The 22,697-nt window shown below is 35.1% G+C and overlaps 2 protein-coding genes across 3 annotated transcripts; one reads left to right on the top strand and one right to left on the bottom strand.

Annotated features, from left to right (window-relative positions):
• Nucleotides 1-245: 245 nt before the first annotated feature.
• On the bottom strand, nucleotides 246-4,642 carry LOC120633218 (neuralized-like protein 2). Its single transcript, XM_039903371.1, has 2 exons — nucleotides 3,791-4,642; nucleotides 246-3,590 (listed from the first exon to the last, which is right to left on the bottom strand). The coding sequence occupies exons 1-2, from the start codon at nucleotides 4,485-4,487 to the stop codon at nucleotides 3,481-3,483; spliced, it is 807 nt and encodes a 268-aa protein (XP_039759305.1). The 5' UTR covers nucleotides 4,488-4,642; the 3' UTR covers nucleotides 246-3,480.
• A 762-nt stretch (nucleotides 4,643-5,404) lies between these two features.
• On the top strand, nucleotides 5,405-22,065 carry LOC120633291 (leukotriene A-4 hydrolase). Of its 2 annotated transcripts, XM_039903473.1 has the most exons (12): nucleotides 5,467-5,601; nucleotides 6,333-6,418; nucleotides 8,418-8,482; nucleotides 10,216-10,328; nucleotides 13,694-13,836; nucleotides 15,620-15,731; nucleotides 16,923-17,143; nucleotides 17,887-18,085; nucleotides 19,893-20,114; nucleotides 20,466-20,613; nucleotides 20,925-21,102; nucleotides 21,511-22,065. In XM_039903473.1, the coding sequence occupies exons 3-12, from the start codon at nucleotides 8,422-8,424 to the stop codon at nucleotides 21,959-21,961; spliced, it is 1,848 nt and encodes a 615-aa protein (XP_039759407.1). In that variant the 5' UTR covers nucleotides 5,467-5,601; nucleotides 6,333-6,418; nucleotides 8,418-8,421; the 3' UTR covers nucleotides 21,962-22,065. The 2 variants fall into 2 exon arrangements, with proteins under 2 accessions (XP_039759406.1, XP_039759407.1); XM_039903472.1 differs by lacking the exon at nucleotides 6,333-6,418 and having other exon boundaries at nucleotides 5,405-5,601.
• The last annotated feature ends 632 nt before the right edge of the window (nucleotides 22,066-22,697 follow it).

Genomic DNA, 22,697 nt, shown 5'->3' with positions numbered 1-22,697 from the left:
GTACATTCTGTCCATTCATTATCTTTATTATATTATATCACTAATTCAGATCAGGGTCTATTAGTATAAAATTTTGTGTCGTAGTAAAACTTATTATTAGTTGCATCGTATCGATAAGGATCGCTTTGCATTATAGGTACAAGGTATATCTAGGTTATTGGAAAGGGGGCATAAGACTAAAATGTAAATCGAAAACTTGATTTTGAGAAATGATTATAATTTCAAGTACGTAACTTATATTTCAGTTTTTGTTTAGAAATTACCTAAAAAAACCCTAACAAATAGTAATGATTTTCATACGATTAACACTATGTTTGTGCGTGTTTACGTGTCTGCATAATTCGTTAATCAATAGCCTATAACAGTCCACTGCTGCACAAAAAGCCTCTCCCAACGGAAGGGTTTGTCAAAAATCACCTCGCGGGGCAGACGGGTTGATATAGCAGTAATGGTAGTAAATTGTTCCAATTTCCTTTGTGCTATGCAACTGCACAGGGTCTCGCCACGCCGCCGCTCTCCGCTTTCACATAAGTGCCACTAGGCCGCGTATAGTTCAGCGTTCAGCCTACGTGTAGGTACAAGCGGCGTGGTGGGAGAGCTACAGATGCGAGAGGATTTCAAACTATTGTCGTGTGAACAATAGTATAGTAATTAGCCCGCGGCGCCACGGGAACCATTTCTCAGAGGACACCAAACTGCCAGCCTTATATTCTCTAAGTCGCCTCGTACAACACCCGTGGGAAGAGGACGGGTGGTTGCAACTGTATTCTGATTTGCCATCGTGTCGTGTGAATAATTACTACCTATTGATTTATTAGTAACTAGTCCGTGACCACATCTGACCTTTAATTGAAACACAGCTGACTGTATGTATATTTCAAGTTATTACAATTATAATAATTTGAAATTACATAAATTTTTCATGTACATTATTTATATTATTAAGGACCTTTCTTATTCTCGGTTAACTTTTAGAGAAATAACTGTATACATACATACTGTAACATTTGTTATAGTATCCCCTTTCCAAATGACCTGTTATAATTATATGTAAAGTTGTAATTCATCAGACTTGCCACATACATATTTCATGGTACATTTCTAATTTAGGTTTATTACCAATTCACACTTTTTAAAACAATATAGAGGCTCTAAATACATTAAACTTTTGAGCTTTCACTCGCGTATTGTTTATCTAATTTTTTATCAATTCCTATTACAATATTACACTATACAATAACATGATAAAATTCAACAAATCATTCCTTCATCTCTTCATCCTATCTGTTAAAAAAAACACAAAAATTTTTGGTTTCAGGAAAAATAATAGGTATTTTGCCTAATACCAAAACACGTGATAGTGACAGTGTGATAACCGAGATTAACGCAATTGTTGTTACTGGTTGAATTTACGATACTCTAACATTTTGGGAATTGGCGCCTTTATTGCGCGAGCCAATCAATTAACATAGATTTATAAAACGCGGGCGATGCTGTGCTATCTCTTTCGCACAATAAAAAGGCATGCGAATCAGATGGCCCGACATAGATCGCCTATTCTAAATCTATTCTTTAATCGCCAGGTTATACACAATAATTATGAAGTTCGGAAGGTCTAAATCTATATCCTTTCCACGGTTTTATGTGGCGAAAATAGAACTATTTTTGCACCTGCTAGTTGAGTACATCGGTGTACAACAGAATTTGCAATGCAGATTACATTTTCTTAATTCATATTTATTGTAAGTGACGTGTTTTGAAGTGTATTTAGCAGGAGATAAGATTTTCACAGAAACAGTATCCGGTAACGCGTAGACTGAAATGAAGGGTTTCAAGAAAACTGCGGCAAATTGCAACTCGCCAGCGTCCCCTGGGAGGCGGCGGTTAGCTCTGGGGCTAGGTACCCGTACTACACAAGTCTCTCCACTGTTTGATTTGAACTTGAGCGTGCCAATACCCCGGAATGGAGATGCCGTAGCGTTTCTTAACTCGCGTTTACCTAGAAGGGGAGAGGAGGGGAGTCCCAAATCGTCCAAAAGTCAAAAGTCGATCTTGCCAAAGAGTCAGAAGTAGCTGTAAAGCCTTTCTACCAAGATAAAAGGAAAAAGCTGCAGCCAACAATGGTGCTGATTCTGGTGTACATAATATATCTAAACTAAGCTAAACTAAATTGACAGGTCTGACAGTAGTGCTATCCTGTTAATTATGTTCTAAAGGCAAATAAATATTTTAATTAAATAACAATAATTCGGATAATCGTAACATACGACAATCGATCAGACAATCGGTTGGGCGATAACAGGTATATTAATAAAATTAGTCACTAGTTGTCTGCTGGTTAAAACAAGGCATGCTTCTCTATGTGTTGTTGTAAAAATGCCATACAAGTTTATGTTATTTTAATAGTTATAACAATAACTCAACTCTTAATATAACTACTTATGTTATAAAACAACTTTAGTTATAACATCAAAAAATCATAATTTTTTTTATTAGAAGCTGGTCATCATTTACTATGTATGTTATTTTTTCATAATATACATTCATTAGCATTGAAACATTGAATGTCAATCTGTTGATGAGTGATTTAATCTACTGCAGTCTTGGATAGTATCAATTATGCAAAATTATTTGCACACTAAATTGACAACTCTAAAAGTATTGAGTATCATTATTTTTTAACATTCCCTTTTAAAAACTATGTGAATACTACAAAACTGTCAATTTAGTTTAGTCTCAAAATTGTTTAAGCTTGATTAAGCTGTTAACATTGTGCAATTTTATGGTGCATGTTAATTGGTGCAATTAAATTGTACACAAACCTTTAGACTAAATATCTATATTCCTAGAGAAATACAATATGTACAATTCATTTTATAATCCAATTTTGGAACGATCTGATAATCTAAAATAATATCTGAAACAGTATAACATATTATCTAAAAGGGTTTTGAATATTTATGAATGGTATCTAGCTTAACTACTGTCCACCATTTTTATTAATTTTATGTGTCATCCCTGGTACATTCTGAACTAAATTGACAGCAAAATTGATGTCATTCTTACAAACAGTATTTTAGAGGTGTCAATTTAGTAAAGTGTAAAATTTGTGTACAACCAAATAGCAAGCACTGTCAAGTTAATATTGTTGAGTTTTATATACTTTGTTTATTTCAGCAACCTTTCTGGCAAAAAGAGTTTATGAATTGAAATTTTGTTATTATATAGGTCACCTTTTAATATTTTTTTACAATGTTTCATCATTATTCCTGCCTAAAGCAGTTAACCATCTTTTACTGTACACTCAGCTGACTGAAAGGTGCTTACTAACACTGATGAAGTTACTGTAGATTTAAATATTCCAATTATATTTACAAATTTCCAAATAATAACAACACCAAAATACATATGGAATAGTAAAAAAATTTAACAGCCTTATTGTCATCACAATGTAACCATTGTTACTTTAACAAATTGGTATTATGATAGTAGAAATTCTTTTAAACACTGGGGCAATGGCAGTGATTTTACTGAACCCATTTTGATGTACTGTAGGATGGCATCTCTACACACTATTTGAAGACTTTTTACTGAAACAAAGAAATGAATGTAATTCATTAATAACATCATAAATATGGAAAATACTTTGATAATGCACATAAAATAAATTACACATACTGAGTTCTTTGTATTTTTATATATATAATATCTTTTCTATATATCATACAATCCAAATAATAAAATGACATACAACTTGCAAAAAAAAGTTCTAATTCTAAAATAGACTCACCTCCATAAAGTTGTATAATTTTCACTTGCTTTGTGGTCCCATAAACATCTACTACTGCGTGCAGTGGACCCCTTGTATAAGGTATCACTTTAGTGCAGGGGCCCTGTTCTTCTCCATTGATAATAAAATGCATTTCAGCCAAATCAGGATCATCTCTGCTAGTCTTGGGGCAAGGAACAAACATCACACCAATGCGACTGCCAGCGTCCATTGGCAGAATGCCTTGTGGTGTGCCTTTCTGTGTTAAATTCTGAGGCCTAAGGATTGTTTTGGAGATAAATCCCCGAGGAGTTCGCACACTAAGTCCTTCGCCGAGGACCGGCCCTCTTGATTTAATGCTCTCAGGATTTCCGCTTTGATTGACAAGTTCAAAGGTGCTTATTACACTGTTCTGTGACTTTGATATGGGAAAAATCCAGGACATACCTGTGTTGGCGAGGTCGGGTAGTGCATATTGCGGTAAACCTTTATCACCGAGTGCAGCGGTCTGAGGATCGAGCAAAGTGAGTCCTAAGCGCATATGACCACTCCATCCGCGCTCCGTTTTTTCAATCTCGATTAAAAATATTTCACCAGGCAATAGAGGTTTTTCACTAAAAGTCAGACCATGAGCAAAGCTGGCTTTTCGGTAGGCTACCGTATTGTCCTCGAATAAAATAATATTTGAACCATGAAAATGATGAAACCGAGATAACATGGTTCAAATAATTAGATGCACATCAGCATCGGCACTGTGACTCCGTAATGTCTATTCTAATAACTTGAAAACTTTTATCATTTGAAAAAAAACATAGTTTTGTATGCAAATAAAATAAAATTTAAGGAGAACAAATTCTCTTATATTGACAAATGTCATTTGTCAAAACAAGATTCTCGCTTGACTTGACGTAAATATGACATTGTCAAATTTGAATTTATTCGCCTGCAGTATCTCATCTATTGTTTGTTGCACTTTTATCTATGGTTTGTGTTCAGGCAGATTTGTACAGTGTACACTCTGAAAGAAAAATTGCAGCTAACAGACCTAGGACCTATCCGCTAGATTTCCTCACTTATAAAAACAAGAGCGCAAAGTATCAGAGAGTTAGTAAAATTCTTTAAAAATAATACATTGTAATCATTTCAGGATTTCATGTTGTTTAAAGTATTGCTTCTTGCAAAGCTCGTTAAAATCCCATAAAAGATATTTAAGGCTGTTTTCATGAGTGACTCCTACTTGAGTACCGATTTGAGTTTAAAAATGAAACAAAGTCTGTTTGTCTGTCCCTTTTTAATTATATATAGAGAATAAGGACAAAACCTTTAAAAAAGAATGATTCCGTCATACTTATATTGTTTTAGCGTAACTTTAACCGTTTACGCAGCTCTCAAAAGGAACAATTTCCGTGATGTCTTATAGCATTCCTGGATAAATGGACTATCCAGTATAAAAGGATTTTTTCCTGATATTATCACGGTCACCAAGCAAATTAGCAAACTCCTCAGCTTTAAAATGATAATATAGCATAGACTTTACTAATGGCAGCCCTTTGACAAAGACTCTCTACACTTCCCGATCCTATCCGAATTGGCCAAACCAAGAAAAACATAAAGTCCAATAATGATGTGTAGAGAATCTTTTATTGAAAAATGTCTGTCATTGGCAAAGTAGTCACGCGGCATTTTCGTTTGCATTTACGGTATCCAACTCTAACAAGAAAACAAAAAGTGTATTCAGTTTTCAGTAGAAACTTAAGTGGTTTCAATTGTTTACCACGTAAACCAAGAATACATCAAGTGCCCTTGGTTGTTAATAGAAATTTTAGCCTTAAGTAAGTAATTTAACTATCAACTTGAATTTTAAGCTTACCTGTTTACCCGGTGTATTTACGGTATACGGTAATTATGAAGAATTTCTATGTTATGTTATGTTATAAAATCGAAGATATGAATAACTTTAAGTAATTTGATTAACTTTGATAGATTAATGATTTGAAATAGTTGGTTGACTTATAAAATGTCAGGTTATCTAGCTCGGTTTTTTTTTTAAATCACTCATTCTCGTGCACACGGGTGCACTTTTTATTTATAGGTACATAAGGAAGGCAGCATTGAAAAAACTAGACTGAAGTCATAACCCGTTATTTTGAAGGGGCTTTTGTGTTTAAATTATTTAAATAATTTAATTTGTTTTGCCGCTGTCCGAAGCTTACATGTTCTTCCGTAAATATTTATTCATTAATTCAGAACTTTAAGAAACAAGGTTTTACAAAACATACATATTAGACCGGATTTACTATAATATATTAAGCAGATAAAAATCTGTTATCTGCCTTTTACATAATGCATATGAAAAAATATAATATACCTTACTTATAACACTATACCATAACTAAATACTACTATTTACTAAAGCTGTGCTTAGTCCTGCCGGCTAGGTGTGGTAGCCGGTGTAAGTACAGGAACATGGGGCTTAACACCAATGCTGATGGTTTATGGCCACAGATGGGCACTTTGTAGGATATGTCCCTAGCATGAACTGTGAAGTTTTGCTCTGTTTTAGGCGCTGGTTCTCCATTTATCACATCTGCTTGGTCTGTCAATTGTTACACTAAAAAAAAACAAGTGATTGCTTTAAGCACTTTCTAGGTCAGTGTTATCCATTTTAAACCGTTACTGCTATAATGCGATATTGTATTCAAATAGATCACTTTAATTTTAAGATAAAATATGTATTTGTTGCTTTAGTTGGTGCAATCTATAGTCTCTTGTCTCTCTTTAAAACCTTAGTAAAATAAGCAATGATTTGGCAAAGCCTATAAGCTGAAAATAAATATTATTTAAAAAAAATATGTTGAACTTGCAACAATATCAGATGCTAGAAATAACAATGTAACGTTTGTGATTCGAAATGTAATGTTTTTGATTCCACCCTAATAAAATCATTCCTACATTACACTTCTGCTTCTGATGCGGTTGCCTGCTGAAAGCTACATATCAATCCAGTCCATTTGTATTCAATTTAGAAGAGAAGAGATCGTATTGTTCTGTTTCTCTACGTTTTATTTTTCTTCTTCCTCATGAAACCCAACGTGCTCGTGAAACTCAACTCTCAGACATAATTTTTTTTGTAGTTTTATTGTCTGTATTTGACCAACTTACAGGAAATATGCTTTCACACATCAACTTGTACATACTCAATTATAAATTTCACCAACATTCCAATCAATAGTCAATATAGAATTAAAAAAGCTGCTTAAACTTCTAGTATTTGTAGTTCAAAACACTGTTTCATTTTTTCATCTTCAGTGCCCAAAAAGTGTGTGTTGTTTGAATCATGGTTGCTAAGAATGGGTCTCATAGGAAAGCTATAGCAATTTACGCTCAAAGTATTTTTAATAATCAAAAAAGAAATGAGGCTACACCAAAAAATCGTAAAAAATAAGAAAAACCTGTTGCACTTTTTGAAGTGTTAATGGGAAGGGCACATAGCTGGTTGCAACAAGATGGACTAGCAATCCGAATTTGCGAAAAAAAATCGCAGGGACTGGACTGTAGTCGAGAAGACTTGTGTCCAGCATTGGACACCCATCGGTAGAAATCATGAAAATGTTTATGGAACTTGGCAACACTAGCTATCAATAATAATCTGTGGCGGGAAACGGTAAAATTAGTTTAAACCAGCTTGAAGGTTTTATTTAGGGCACGATTGAACGTCGCGTTCGCGCATTCGTGACGTAAGGAAACTGACACCAGTCACTTTATTCCCTCAATAATAAAAAAAATGCATAAAATAATTTCCTGTTAATAATATAATATACCCTTAATAATTATAATATTACACTTGGAGTTTGCTTGTGCATGAGGCTGTAGGATCGGGTGCATTCATAGTTTTGTGCCCTACGAACTAAATAAAATATCCTAAAATAAACAAAATATAGTAGAAATGTATAATTTATGTGGAATTAAAGATTGTGAAGATTGGTAAACTTTGATTAATTTTAGCGGCAGTGCATGTCATTGTAATATTGTATTAACATGTTTAGAAACAAAGATAATTATCAATTTTCACCTTTCCTTTTCCTACACGAAACTGGCAACAGACGGCAGGTATATTCGCCACTTATAGGCAAGGGTATGTTTATGCCCACGCAAATATATGTTACTTGAAAAACAGTTCTCTAAATCGAGTATCATTTAGTGATACGTTTTATGGGTGCTTGAAACACAGTGTAAAAAGGACAGCACTACACATAGACCTCTCTATTAGATTTGCCATTACAATTTATAACTATTACCTCATTCTTGTTCTCATTTTGCTAAAGCGCAATTTTGTTTACAATTCTTTAGCTCGAGCATTTAACAGAACGTTTGTAAAACAAAAATCAGAAGTACAGGATTTGCTACTCTAAAATGGTTTTTATTAGGTCCATTTTACTTTGACGATAGGGAGTTCAATACTCCAAAAGGACTCTTCGATTGCGAGCGAGTAAATCCACGCCGACCTAATATAAAAGAGCACCTATAGTAAACTATTCAATCTTGATCAAAATGTTGTAGCGGAAGGCAATTTTATACACATATTTCAACTCGCTATGCATTCTTCAAGAGAAATGTATCTGTTTGTGATTGGTGTTTTTTGTTTTAGCACAATGAAAGCCAAAGCCATGGGAGCTTTGAGCCCTTTGGATCCATCATCGTATTCTAGACCAGGTACCTACTGATTTATTAATTAAATTATTATCGTGCGTTATGAAACTGAGAGTGAATTTTAGAGTATGAATATCTGTCTCAATTTTTTTTTCAAGAAACGATAGGCTTGCGTTAAGGTTTTCGGCCTCCCTTTCGGGGCTAGACTTCGATCCTTGACACCCATCGAGTTACGTGCTTTTTAATTTAATCAATTAAAAATCATTTGATTTAACGATAAAAGATCACGAGGAAACTTGCAAAGAGTATTCAAAAACGTTTTCAAAGGCGTGTGTGTCAATCCTAACTGGGCAAGCCGTGGGTTCGATTCCCACGTCTGGAAAATGTTTGTATGTATATTATTTATGAAAATATTCATCGGTCATCTTAATACTCATAACACAAGCTACGCTTACTAGATGGTGATGTGTGTATTGTCGTAGTTACACGTACGTAGTACGTGTTAGGTAAGTCTATTTATTGCGGACATCGACTCAATTGCTGTTATTGGTTTAATTGGTGGTAAAGATACCACCAATTTAAACTGCCAATAGAGCTAATTTTAGCCAATCATTCAGTGGTGCAATCAACGCTTTGTCGCTGTCATTCTATTATATCGACAGCACGACTAATGCAGCAATTCTTCTGATTCGTGTTGTCCTGAAAAATGATTAATCATTCATTATAGCTATTCATATATTACTATCAGTGCCTGATTAAGCAAGCGCGGGGCCCGTAGTAAATTCTTTAAAAGAACCCTATACCTGCTATGGGTTCCTAAGTATAAAATGGTAAAAATACAATTCAATACTCAATACGTATCTTGAATACGTATTAACGTATCTTAAATACAATATGTATTTGGGTAATTAATAGTCTAGTTAATTACTATAGGTGATGTATGTCTGTCTGTCAGTCAGTCAGTCAGTCAGTCAGGCAGAGATGAGCGGTATTAAATATGCGGGCCCCCTTTCGCGCGGGGCCCGTAGCAATTGCTACTCTTGCTACATGGTTAATCCGGCACTGATTAATCCCTATCCCTACTAATATTACGTTTACGTTATGTTTTCACGCAAAAACTACTTAACCGATCCTCATGAAACTTTCTACACATATTCTTGGAAGTGTTAGAAGTAATATAGGATACTTTTTATCCCGACATTAAGCTCGGTTCCTTTGGGAGAGGGAATGAAAGTGTTTGACGATTTTACACATAACACCAAAAAATTATAACCGATTTAAATAATAATTTTTGTACTATAGAGGTTATAATATGTGTTAAAATTTTCCCCAAACTTTGTGTAGATCTGAATGTGGATGGAGATATAGGACAGAACTCCTCAATTAAGGCTTAGCGATATCCTTTAACTTCTTTTAGAACTACAACTAAATTGAATGTCACATCAAAAAAACAAAATCAAAGGCAGACGAAGTCGCGTGCAACAGCTAGTATATTATATATATTTCAAATATTACTATTGATTAACATTTCTTCTCAAATTACATCACTCACAATACAATCACAAATCGAAGATTTCTTTAAGTCGCTTAGTGTGCCAGAATCGCTTCATATACCTCCGGAAACCTTGGGTTAGGTTAGGTAAGGTAAGGTCAGCAAGTTGTTCTAGCCATATATAAATTTCTATAGAAAATGCTTAAAGACTAATAAGAGAAAGTAAATATTGCCTGCTCTTAACCTAACCCCTTAAAGTTTGCCAAAGCAATGTATACGTATTGATCTCTATTTCTTGTTACAGAATTCGCTGTAATTAAGCATATTAATCTGACATATGATGTGGACTTCCAGAATAAAATATTATATGGAAATGCTTTGTATAATATCAAAGTTTTGGACTATCTCGATGATTTGGTAAGTTAAATAGGTTGACGAGTAAATATAATTATTTAAAAATCATCAATATATAGAAGCCTGGTAAAATAAAATGTTATGATCAGAACTAATAAAATACTATTTATGCTGATAAGGACGCAAGTTGGACACCAAGGTTTTGGCTTGCCTTTATAATGTCCTCTAGCGAATACGAACATCTCGGCTGGCATGGGCCGGAGACATTTTCTCCACAAAGAAAGGACTTTACCCATATTTATTAAGGATTACTTAAACGATAAAAAAGCTTGGGTGTGAGTTGCTCTAGCTTCATAGCTTAATATAAATTTTCTGGAAGATGGTGATAACAAAAAAAAAATTACCCGGCTAAGTTTGTTGTGGGCTCTTCTTAGACCAGGGCGCGTTTGGAAGCTTTAGCTTTCAGCCCTCGTAGCTTTAGATTTAAATTGGCGAACGAAGTTGTCACCATCCCCTTACAATTATGTAAACAAATATGTATGAACGCTTCATAAGTAAGTGCCTTTGATAGGCCTACATGTATAAGGAAATTTTGAATTTTGAATTTTTTAATTTTTCTTATCCATTCATCGAAAATCGGAGCACAAATAATATCCAAATAATATACGTGCACCTAATAATAACGAATAAATAGCGGTGAATAGCTCAGTGATTAGGATTTCTGCTTCACTTACGGCGGGCCGAGTTTGAAACCCAGCACGCACCTAAGTTATGTGCGATTTAATTAATTAAAATATCACTTTCCTGCGTTTTAATTAGTTAAACTATCACTTCCTTCAACGGTGAAGGAAAACATCGTGAGGAAACCTGCATGTCTGAGAGTCCACAATGTTTTCAATGGCGTGTAAAGTCCACCAATCCGCACTGGGCCAGCTTGGTGGACTACGGCCTAAACCGGTCTCAGAGGAGGCCCTGTAGTGGGCCAGTAAAGGGTTGATGTGATGATGATGATTACCTAATAATAAACGGGGGTAAACTTCTCCTATTTCCTGTTGCCGTGCTTTGGCAGGTGGACAAATTAATTTTATCCTTGTCAGAGGATATAATAGAAGGGTACAAATGTATGATCACATGGATTTTTCGATATTGGTAGAGCAATTTTAGAATTGAGGTTTCATGGAATGAATAACGCGTTTTTGTTGTGCATATAACTCGGTTTTCCCCCAAGGTTTTTAATAAAACTCTCAAGAGATAATGCCTGTAGGTAGATCACTGAAATATTAAAGTATCTTATTATCAACAGTCGACATTTAACATGAATATCTTGCTGTCGGTTTTTTATTGATACTACTGTAGCTATGTTATGATAAAATAACCTAAATAAAGAACATCCGTTTTATATTGAGTCTAAAATGGCTAGAGCACTTATTTGTGTTCCGAACAACTTTTGAAAAGGGAAACCTAGTAGGATCATTCCGCTGTCCGCCTGTTCGTCCGAGTATCAACACTCTTTTTTTCTTAGAAACCTTCCAATGTTTTGGAACAAGCAGTGGCGTGCACTTCATACATGCACATAAGCACTGCCTACCCAAATTATTGTATATAACTCGTATTGGAGGGGAATTTGCCATACACCTGCTATGCATCAGCATACCCTGGTGGATGACCCTGTACACGCCACTGTGAAAAAGGCGGCTTGTCTAAATTTTTTTTTTCAATGATCTAAGGTCTCAGGTTTATATTTTATTAGGCTGATGATGGTAATGATCTTAACCCGCCAACGCGTGTTTGAGTAGCGTGGAGGGTCTACGGTCTAAGTCCTCTATCTACTATGAGAGTGGAGGTCTGGGACCAAATGTGGGTCATAAGTGAATTGAAGTTCATCGTTTTATGAACTTGAAAGGTTTAATAACGGCGATCTAAATCGGTAATAGTCTAGTGGTTAGGACTTCGGTAATAGTCTAGGTTAGGTTTCAATTTCGGGGGCGGAATTCGAGCCCCAGCATGCCTCATAGGTTTTTAGGTTTTGTGCGTTTCAAGCAATTAGCATATCACTTGCTTTAACGGTAATAGTTTTACCGTTAAATCGCGAGGAAACCCATCTGCCTGAGAGTTCTCCATAATATTCTTAAAGGCGTGTGAAGTCCGCCAATCCGCTATGGGCCAGCGTGGTGGACGGCCTAGACCCTTATCATTGTGGGAGACCCGTCCGTCTTGAAGTGCGCTGGGTTGATATGATGATGAGGATCGAAAGGGTTAAAAGTCGGTCACTTTTGAGTCATGAGCACTGAAATAAATTAAGAATAAGTACAAATCCATGAGCCGCTTGCAAAGAAAGGTCTATAGCTGTAAAAAAAGTGTTACACTTTTAGGTTAACTTCTAGTTGGTTAGGTTTTGCAAGTTTGCAAATTCTGACTTTATGTCCCTATTTATGAACGATGAATAATGTCGAAATAGTTATGCAGTGATTTGCCACTATTTAACTGACATCACCTTTCAAATGCCAAAGCCTGAAAAAACTGGTGTAAATTTCTCCTATTCCCTGAAAAAACAACTATTCCAACGTTATGCCACGTCTATTAATAACGCCCTATCCAATTATCTAGTAGACCTGTACCGGTCTGAGGGATATTTGTTTTACAGTATAATTTGTTGTAATATTATTTGCAGACTTCCCCTGCAAGAAGAGCAATGTTATTTACCAATGTTATTTATCAACATAGTCTAGGTGGGAGTTGCATAAGAAGCCCCGCTTTCGTTTATTTCGCTAGTCTAAATGCGCCGGCCAATCATGACTGCTCCCATGCTGCATAACAAACAGTGGAACCAATCATGTATTTTGCGATTCAATTCATTGTGCGTGCGCATATAGACTGATTGGTACCAATTTCGAATGACAATTTGTTAAATAGTTCAACTTCTATAAATAAATAAATAAATATATTACGACAATTCACACATCGCCATCTAGCCCCAAAGTAAGCGTAGCTTGTGGTATGGGTACTGAGATAGCTGATGAATATTTTTTTATGAATATAATACACATACTTATAATATATAGATAAACACCCAGACACTGAAAAAACATTCATGTTCATTACACAAACAATTTTCCAGTTGTGGGAATCGAACCCACGACCTTGGAACAGAGAGCAGGGTCGCTGCCCACTGCGCCACTCGGCCGTCATATGTTATCAACTAAGATCATAATCCTTATCAAAAACCAATTACCAGTCCACTACAAGTCACTGGTCTCTTAGAATTAAAAGGATTTTTGGCCGTAGTCCACTACGCTTACCCAGTTAGGATTCACACACACGCCTTTGAAAACGTTTTTGAATACTCTTAAGCATGCTATGTTTATATTTTCGCTGATTTACCTTATATTTTAAATATATCCTTTCCCATTTTTCAATATTTGTTTTAGATATTCGACACAAGCGATTTGAGCATAGAGTCATTGGAACTAGATGATGGTACACCGCTTGCGTATAAGTTAGATGAGCCTGTACAAAATTTGGGATCCAAACTGACAATAACACTGCCACTCGCTGTTACGCCAGAGAAAGAGTAAGTTTGAAATATTATTGTATTATAATTTAATGATTTTAGGATATGGGGCTATAAATACAGAACGGTTATTTTTTGTAGTGGGTATAATAAAACTTAACCGATCTTAACCGACTTTTGAGTTCTTCAAGGTGAGTTGAATTTTGTGTTTCTTGTAGAAAAATCTCTCAAATAGATCTTTTTAAAATACATACTGTAATAATGTATTGAAACGTCAAGTCTGTCCGTGTGTAGTGACTCTACCACCGGTTCGGAAGGCAGATTCTTGCCGGCTTCTTCTCGGTAGAATCTGCCTTCCGAACCGGTGGTAGAGTCACTACACTCGGACAGACTTGACGTTTTAAAAGTGCTTGTATTAGGCCTACTTGAAATAAATGAATTTTGAATTATGTATTTCTTGGTCGTGCAGTTTTCAAATAACTTTAGCAATAGAAATTAGTATAACTTTTATGAACCAATTTAAATTGAAGACAAATTGTTATTTGCATTAAAAAGATCTTTAAAATAACGTATAACGTTTTTGTAAAACGCATTTTTGATATTAAACTTCGTAAATACAAGTATTTTTAAATTGGGCCACATCTGTTGTTTATTATACACACTAAAGGCGCACTCAAGACACAGGCTGGTGGGTGGGTCGGCGGCTTCACATCTTGTTAATAAATTGGAAAACTGCCATCAACAAATTCTGTAATCTTCTATAAAAAAGTGCTTTCATTCATTTATTTAACCATTTATTCATATCACGCCCGCGTGCTTCGTCCGCGTGCTTCGTCCAGGAGTTTATAACGGATTTTCACCAATACGTTTGGTTTCCTGAGATAAAAAGTAGTCTATGTTTCCATGTTACTCCGTCCTCTGAACTAACTTTATGCCAATATAATAAATTCAAGTTTATTACTATTGTATAGTTAGGGCGTAAAAAAGAGACAAACAAAAAAACATACTTTCGCTTTTACAATACTTATTAGTTAGGATTTGTATTGCTGCCAGCAATTGACCAGTAATAGTATTAAGCAATTCTGCTTTAAAAAATGGCGGTTAGATGGTTTATAGTTTCCACACTAAAATATTAAAATACCGTTTACTTCCTTTTGAAGCTTCAGTCCCTTTGACAAAAGAAACATGACAAAAAAAGAGTGCGAACAAGCTATGAAAGATGATTCAACTGAGAAAATTCCTATGACGTTCAACGGATTTGCGTACAAACCTCGTACGCCTTGCTACTATACCTATGACGTAGAGGAGTCCTCTTGCGAACGTCTCGACGTAGAAGAGATCAGTGAGAGTTGCATACAACTCAAAATGGTGCAAAATCCATTGGAGAATTTCTTGAAAAGTAATAACATGTGAGACCTGTTGTTTTAATGATGCGTACGAGTTTTCAGTAGTGTTTTTGGTAGATAGAATATTACCAGTGACTTTTTCTTATATACAATAGAGGTATATTTCAGCAGGCTAAAGTTGTAGAGATCACATAAAATTGCTAAAATTGTTTAGGCCCTAATTTCGTTATACCCCAAACTTTAGAGTAAGGCGATCTTAAGTTTAAGCGCATTACTATACTGGTTCACATCAAACCATGCCGGGAGCCTCAGTGACAAGATCGCTCGCGTTTGCACGGTTTGAAAAACGGGCGTCGGCTACTTCAAAGACTCGGCATGCATTGTACACCCGCAATGCATCTCCTTTATATTCAGATGAATATCATAAGTAAAATTTTAAGTTTCCCTTGTGTCAATAATGTATATTAAACCTTGCCATGTGTGTGTTTGTTTTGAAGGCTGGCGATAAGGATCAAATTCTCTTCTGCGCCCACAGCTACCGGCTTGCAATGGTTGGAACCGAACCAGACCGCCGGAAAGGAACACCCGTATTTGTTTAGCCAGTGTCAGGTAAGCAACAATTTACAATTAATTGAAATTGGTGGTTCCAAATGTGTAAACGAATTTGAGCTTTAATTCAATAGAATATGTTTCATTTTAATGTTTTGTTACTGTATCTTGTAAACGACGTAGAATAAATTATTTAGTATACAGTCATCATCCTATAATATTTGAAATACATATTTGAAAATTTAATTTATGTACATAAAAATATAACAAAATTTAAAAAGAAATTGGACTTTAAAAATTTTAATATTAGGAGTAATAAAACTTGTAGTGCAGGTTACTAGGCTGCATAAAATTAGTAATTCATTTAAGGGTAATTGTATATAATTTTAAAACCATTTACCAGGTGAAATCCTTGAGATGTCTCTAAATAAGTTCTAAGTTTATATAAAACGTAAGCTTATAGAAAAATCCTATTATAATGGTAAAGATTACATGTATGATAAAAAAGCTTGGGTATGAATGGTTCTAACTTCATAGCTCAACATTAATTAGACTGTGAGATGGTGAAAACAAAAATTCTGGCTAAGTTTGTTGCAGTACGCAGTTATCACCATCACTAACATTAGTGTAACATGTTAAATGTATGAACGCTTCATAAGGCCTACATGAATAAATCATTTATGAATTCTGAATTTTAAAGTTTCTAATTTCACGGTCTTTGTCGTCACTATCTTAGAAGTCCTCTGTCCACCTAGTTGGGGTCTATCAACGCTGGGTGTATCTGTGAATGGACAATTTACTCCAGTTCGACCTCGATTTGTTCCAATTAACGAACTAAATTTAACCGGATGGCGTTACAATCAAATATACACTTATTGAAGAATTACCTGTCATGGACAATTTTTAAAGTCTTCATGGGCAGCTGTTTATCCCGCTACCATCTTAGGCTGGATAAAAGAAATGTGTCACAAAAAAAACTACTTTACTACCTATTGATAATATTACAATAAAACTTATATCTTAACTAATTAGAATGCTGCATTTCCGCGCTAACAGCCAGGCTGATTCTTTGCTCAAAAAATGAGCCAGTAACCAGATGAAGCAATCAACCACGCGTTAATGTCTCGCAAGAATTTTTTGCATTTACTGACTGATGGCCCACTGACTCCATGGCCCCAGGTTCAGGCCTCTGGTTTGATAAAAGCCATATGTCAAAGTGAGTGCTGTTTTACAGATACGTTTCCTTTTCAGCCAATCCACGCCAGGTCGATCATTCCCTGTCAAGACACGCCAGCTGTCAAATTCACCTACCAAGCTGAAGTCACCGCTCCCGACCAGTTCACGGTGCTGATGAGCGCTTTACGCACGAAGGGCGAGGGTAACCGCACCACCTTTGACCAGCCTGTACCCATTCCCTCTTACCTTCTGGCCATCGCTGTAGGCGTACTGGAGCACAGGACATTGGGATATAGGTAAGTCATAGGCGGTTATAGCATACTGGTTAGGGCTTCGAAATTTGATTCCCGGCACGCACCTCGAAGTTTCTAATAAGTTGATAATGTTGATGTTGTTTCAATAATTGTTATCTAAATAAAGAACACCGTAAATTACAGGAGGTTTTAAGATAATTATTTAACTTATACCCAATTCCAATTATTGTGACCGATTGGCGGTCCAGATTGAAGAGTTCCTTATACTTTCGAAGAATATCTTTAGCTATATTACCCGTTGAAATAAAAAAAGAAATAAACAACAAAAAGCACAGTGCTTACTTATTTTATATTATCGTCTTATTGGTATCCTCCTCTCTGGAAAAGAGGCGATGTTCTCTTAGGAGGCTAACTTTGTCCTGTATTACATCTGTGAGCATAACTTCTCGTACAACATTATTTTGATGACTTATACATTTAATGTTCATAACACGCCAAAAGAAATATAACTTCAAAAATAGTGAGTTTGGGAGATTCAGGAAGGAAGTTATGAATATTTTAATTGTTTTTATTGAATGAGTTCCTAAAACTAGGACTGCTTTTATACGATAATGGCTATTTTAGTAAAATAAAATCGCAAGTTTAAAGCCTGTGACAAAAATGTTCTTCATGTATACTATTTAATACTCTATAGCGTTTAAATAAGGTAGATATTGAATTGCATAGGGACACAACGCTTTTTCGTTAGGTGACGAGGTCCATCATTGCTGCATTATTTTGTTCAGATCAATCGTATGGGCAGAAAAGGAGGAAATAGAAAATGCAGCATGGGAATTCGAGGAGACGGAGAAATATTTGAAAGCTGCTGAGCAACTCTGTGGCCCCTACCAGTGGAAGCAGTATGACTTGTTAGTGCTACCACCCTCATTTCCCTATGGAGGCATGGAGAACCCTTGCTTGACTTTTGTGACCCCTACATTATTGGTGAGTTGTTAAAGTTTTGACGGCTGATTGGCGCAGCGGGTAGCGACCCTGCTTTCTGAGTCCAAGGCCGTTTAGTTCGATTCCCACAACTGAAAAATGTTTGTGTTATGAACGTGAATGTTTTTTAGTGTCTGGGTGTTTATATGTGTTATTTATAATCCTAATAGTGTTTATGTATGTTGTTCATAAACATATTCATCAGTCATCTCAGTACCCATAACACAAGCTACGCTTACTTTGAATCTAGATGACGAGATGTGGTTTGTCGTAGTATAATTATATATATATATTTTTTTTTTAATTATATAATTACTATTCCTATATTAATTATTATTCCACTTTAAATAATATTGTGAAGAGGTGATACCTACTGGTTAATACTGTTCGAGCCCTGGCACACACCTAACTTCTTGGAGTTGGAAATGAGCAACTGCTGAGTTTCTTGCCGGCTTCTTCTCGGGAGAATCTGCCTTCCGAACCGGTGGTAGAGTACACACAGACAGTCTTGACGTTTCAAAAGTGCTTATATTAGGCCTACTTGAAATAAATGAATTTTGAATTTTAGAGTTATGTGCAAAATTTTTATTAAAGTGTATTATTGTTGTTTTTATTGATAACAACAATAAATTGATTGTGTTTTTAGCATTATATTATCGCAGAAGTTACGGTTTGTGCAATCGGATTATTCCTATTGTTACAATGCAACATTAAATTTTTTAACTGTAGGTACATATCTGGTTTCTTATATAACTGATTTTTTTTTTTGTAAACTGGCATGTTTTTAATTAGATTAAAATTAATAAATAATGCAACCAAAAAAAGTGTGCCGTGCTTCTCGGGACGCCTGCCAATACTTGTATGCATGTCAACTGTGACTTGTGTATTCACACAAGGAAATGGCAATTTACGTATTAAATAAAAATACAACATACAACGAAGTTGTTGGTATATTAAAGATATATAGATAAAGTCTTTATTGCACAAATTAAAAGTAAAAACAAGAAATAACAAAAACAATAAAAATATATATATAAGATGCGCAAAGGCGGTCTTATCGCTTTAAGCGATCTACTCGAGACAACCCTTTATGGTAGAGAATTAGGTTAGGGAAAAGGGGACAGTGCAACCGGTGATACAATTAAATTAAATACATATAATTATAATATATACATACATATAAATATATGTTTATATATGTAAACATAGAACATACATGCACTATATCAAATTAGATAAATAAAATTCTTTTAGTCGATTTTTAAATATGTTGACTGTCTTTGACTTATATCTTATTAAAGCTACCGCAGATCAACACATTTACCAACTTCTAATATTAGTCTGCTATATCTTGTTGTGGTGGTAGGTACTCTCTAGGAAAAATATGCTATTACATATTTTTCTATTAGAGAGAATGCCTAAGTGGGGCATTAATAAGCTGAGGATTGTAATATAGATATCTTGACAGAGTCTAGTACATCTAAGATGTTATGACAACTACGACAGTGTAAAGGCAGGCTAGATTGGTGCACAGACGACTCACATGGTATGCGTTTTCCCCGGGAAGAGCCAAAAATAGTGCCGTGCAAAAGATTTTCTAAAACGCATCGGTGCGTTGCCTGGTTTCTTCCCCAATAAGTCCGGTATCTTGCTTTCAGGAGATTTCCCAACAACACAATAAAAAAAGTCTACTCAACAACTGAACGTGTTTTATAAGTTATGTGGAGGGGGCTTATGAGAGGCCCACATCACTTACTTAAACTTTAGTCATATGAAACGTGTGGTTATATCCGACATTTTCATATTCCAGGCTGGTGATAGAAGTCAAGCGGACGTCATAGTGCACGAAATAATGCACAGTTGGACGGGCAACCTTGTGACGAACAGGAACTTTGAGCATTTCTGGCTCAACGAGGGCTTCACCGTATTTCTAGAGAGAAAAGTCGCTGCTTCGCTACAAAAAGACTCGAAGTCAGCTGAGCAGACCAGAGACTTCAGTAGTTTACTTGGACTCCAAGAGCTAGATGAGACAGTAAGTTGCAAAAACTATCGATATTTGTGCTTGCTGTTAAAGAAGTTCTAAATAAGAAGAAATATATTGTATAACATTTTCTATCGTTGTTAAACTAAATATGCTGTCATACTTTGTACTCTACTCTATCTGTCAGTATTCTAATGTACCCAAAGTTCGCAAGAACATAAAAAGTGCCGAAATATGTTATTTCAAAAGATACACATGTTATAAAAGATATGTATTCATTATTCTAAAAGGACCAACTACAAGCAAAAATTTGGCACATCGTAACATTTTGTGTGCCATTACATATCCTGCTTTATTTATATTAAAGAGGTAAAAAGTATAAATATTGATTTTATATTGTAGATAAACAAGGAATTAGGCGATGATAGTCCTTTCACCCGTTTGATAATAAATTTGGACGGTCACTCTCCAGACGATGCCTTTTCAAGGGTCCCGTACGAAAAAGGCTCACTGTTTTTACGCTACCTTGAAGATCTTGTTGGAGGACCTGGTAAATTAAGCCATTAATTTATCCATATTATGTGTATTCATTTTTTCTTTACAAAAGATATGAAACTTTTGAATAGTAGAGGAAAATAATTATATGTAACAAAAATTAAATTTTAAAATGAAAAAATAATACATATACGTATCGTAATATATACGAAATTGTGTTGCTGTCTGCCTATCCTATTTGAGCTGAGCTAGAATTCGCACAACAAGGTGTTGTAGATTAGAGGATAAAAGTAAAAAAAAATCCTCATAAGAAATAATTCATGAGCGATTGATGTGTACCTATTGTATCAAAACAATTTCTTGCAGATGTATTTGATGGCTTCATACGATCCTATCTTAACAAGTTCCAAAGACAATCCATAGACACATTTCAATTCAAGGACCATTTCTTAGAATATTTCAAGGACAACGAGAAGATATCGACCATTGATTGGGACACCTGGCTATATAAGCCTGGCATGCCTAGTTTATGTTTCTGTGACAGGTACGAAAGTTTTCCGGATTCCTTTTTTATTTATTATTTTACCACACAAAGACTTCAGTACCAGCATTATGTGTTTTATAACTTTAAGACATCGCTAGCCCCTTGATTGATATCAGTGGCATAACTTCAGAATAGCTTTGCAGTGTTTTGCCTTGAAATAAATATTTATTCAATAAACATTATAATTGGGGCAATAATTAATTTGGAGCGATAACTATCACGGCTTTGCATACTCTTGAAGGAACTTTCTGAGTACCGACAATTTCTAATAATCGCAAAATAACTAAAAATCTAGGTCCAACCTTTACGTAGCCTGGGATTAGCGATCCAATCTTATTAATAGTCCAACGAGGCATCCGCGCGTATTGATGAGATGATTAGCAAAATAATGTAATTTTTTTTTTTTAGTTTTGACAGATCAATGACAGACTCTGTGCAGGTGGTTGTGGGCAAAGTAAATGACGTAGAATGTACGATTTTGAATTACACTGATGTACGGCGATTCTCACCGCAACAACTTATATATCTTCTACAAACCCTTATCGAACAAGAGCCGTTGTCATTGGAAAGACTTCGAGACGTGGGCGAAACGTACAGAATAGATGGCAATCGAAACAGTGAAATTGAGTTTCGTTGGCTTAGATTATGCGTACGAAGTAAAGATGAAACAAAATTAGACGATGCACTTCAATTCGTTAACAAACAAGGGCGTATGAAATATGTACGACCGTTATACAGAGATCTCTACGCTTGGGAGGAAGTGAGGGAGAGAGTTATTGCGAACTTCTTAAAGAATGAACCCTTTATGATGCATGTAACAGCTTATATGTTGAAAAAAGATTTGCATCTCAGTGAATAAGATTTTTTTTTACAATTGTTTTAGTTTGTGTTCTATTTTGTTACATAAATCGTTATATACTTTTTCACAAATTTCATCCCATGTAAATAAATTTTTTCAATGTTGGTATTGTTTTATTTCTCTTAGTACAAAACCTAGGGTTAAACTTTATGAGCGGTATGAAAGTTACAGGTATGAAGGTACAGGTTGTGTGTAAATGAAGCATTGTAAAAATAGACATACTAAAGGTTTGGGTTGGTATTATGAAGTCCACGATGTTGAGCTTTTAAAAGTTAAAAATATTTTAGAGATTGAGAAAACTCTTTTTTTCAATTATATATTTTATGATTTTCTATTTGTTTGGCCTATAGTCGTGCCATACTTATTCAAAGATTAACCTTTCCAGCGAAAGAAGAAATATTGTGAAAATCGGTTTAGGTATGGCGAAGCTATGAAGTAAAATCGAAAAAAAACATTTTTGGGGTGAAAAGTATTTTTTATTTGAAAATCGGTTTAGGTATGGCGAAGCAATTGAGTAAAATCGAAAAAAATTTGGTTTTGGGATGAAAATTATATACAAGTAAAAATTGCTATAAAAAAAAACAAATATATAACCAATATAAACGTACCAAATTGCATACAAATCCGTTCTGTGGGTGGATTTGCGTGTTACGCGCACAAACCAACACATATACAGACAAAAATGCATTTTTTTTACGTTCTAACGTCTTTTCCCACGGTAAGCATACGATTTTAT

This window comes from Pararge aegeria, chromosome 21, assembly GCF_905163445.1.
Source record: "Pararge aegeria chromosome 21, ilParAegt1.1, whole genome shotgun sequence".
Lineage (NCBI taxonomy): Eukaryota > Metazoa > Arthropoda > Insecta > Lepidoptera > Nymphalidae > Pararge > Pararge aegeria.
The sequence above is the reverse complement of the archived record's forward strand: the minus strand, read 5'-3'. Positions and strand labels throughout refer to the sequence as shown.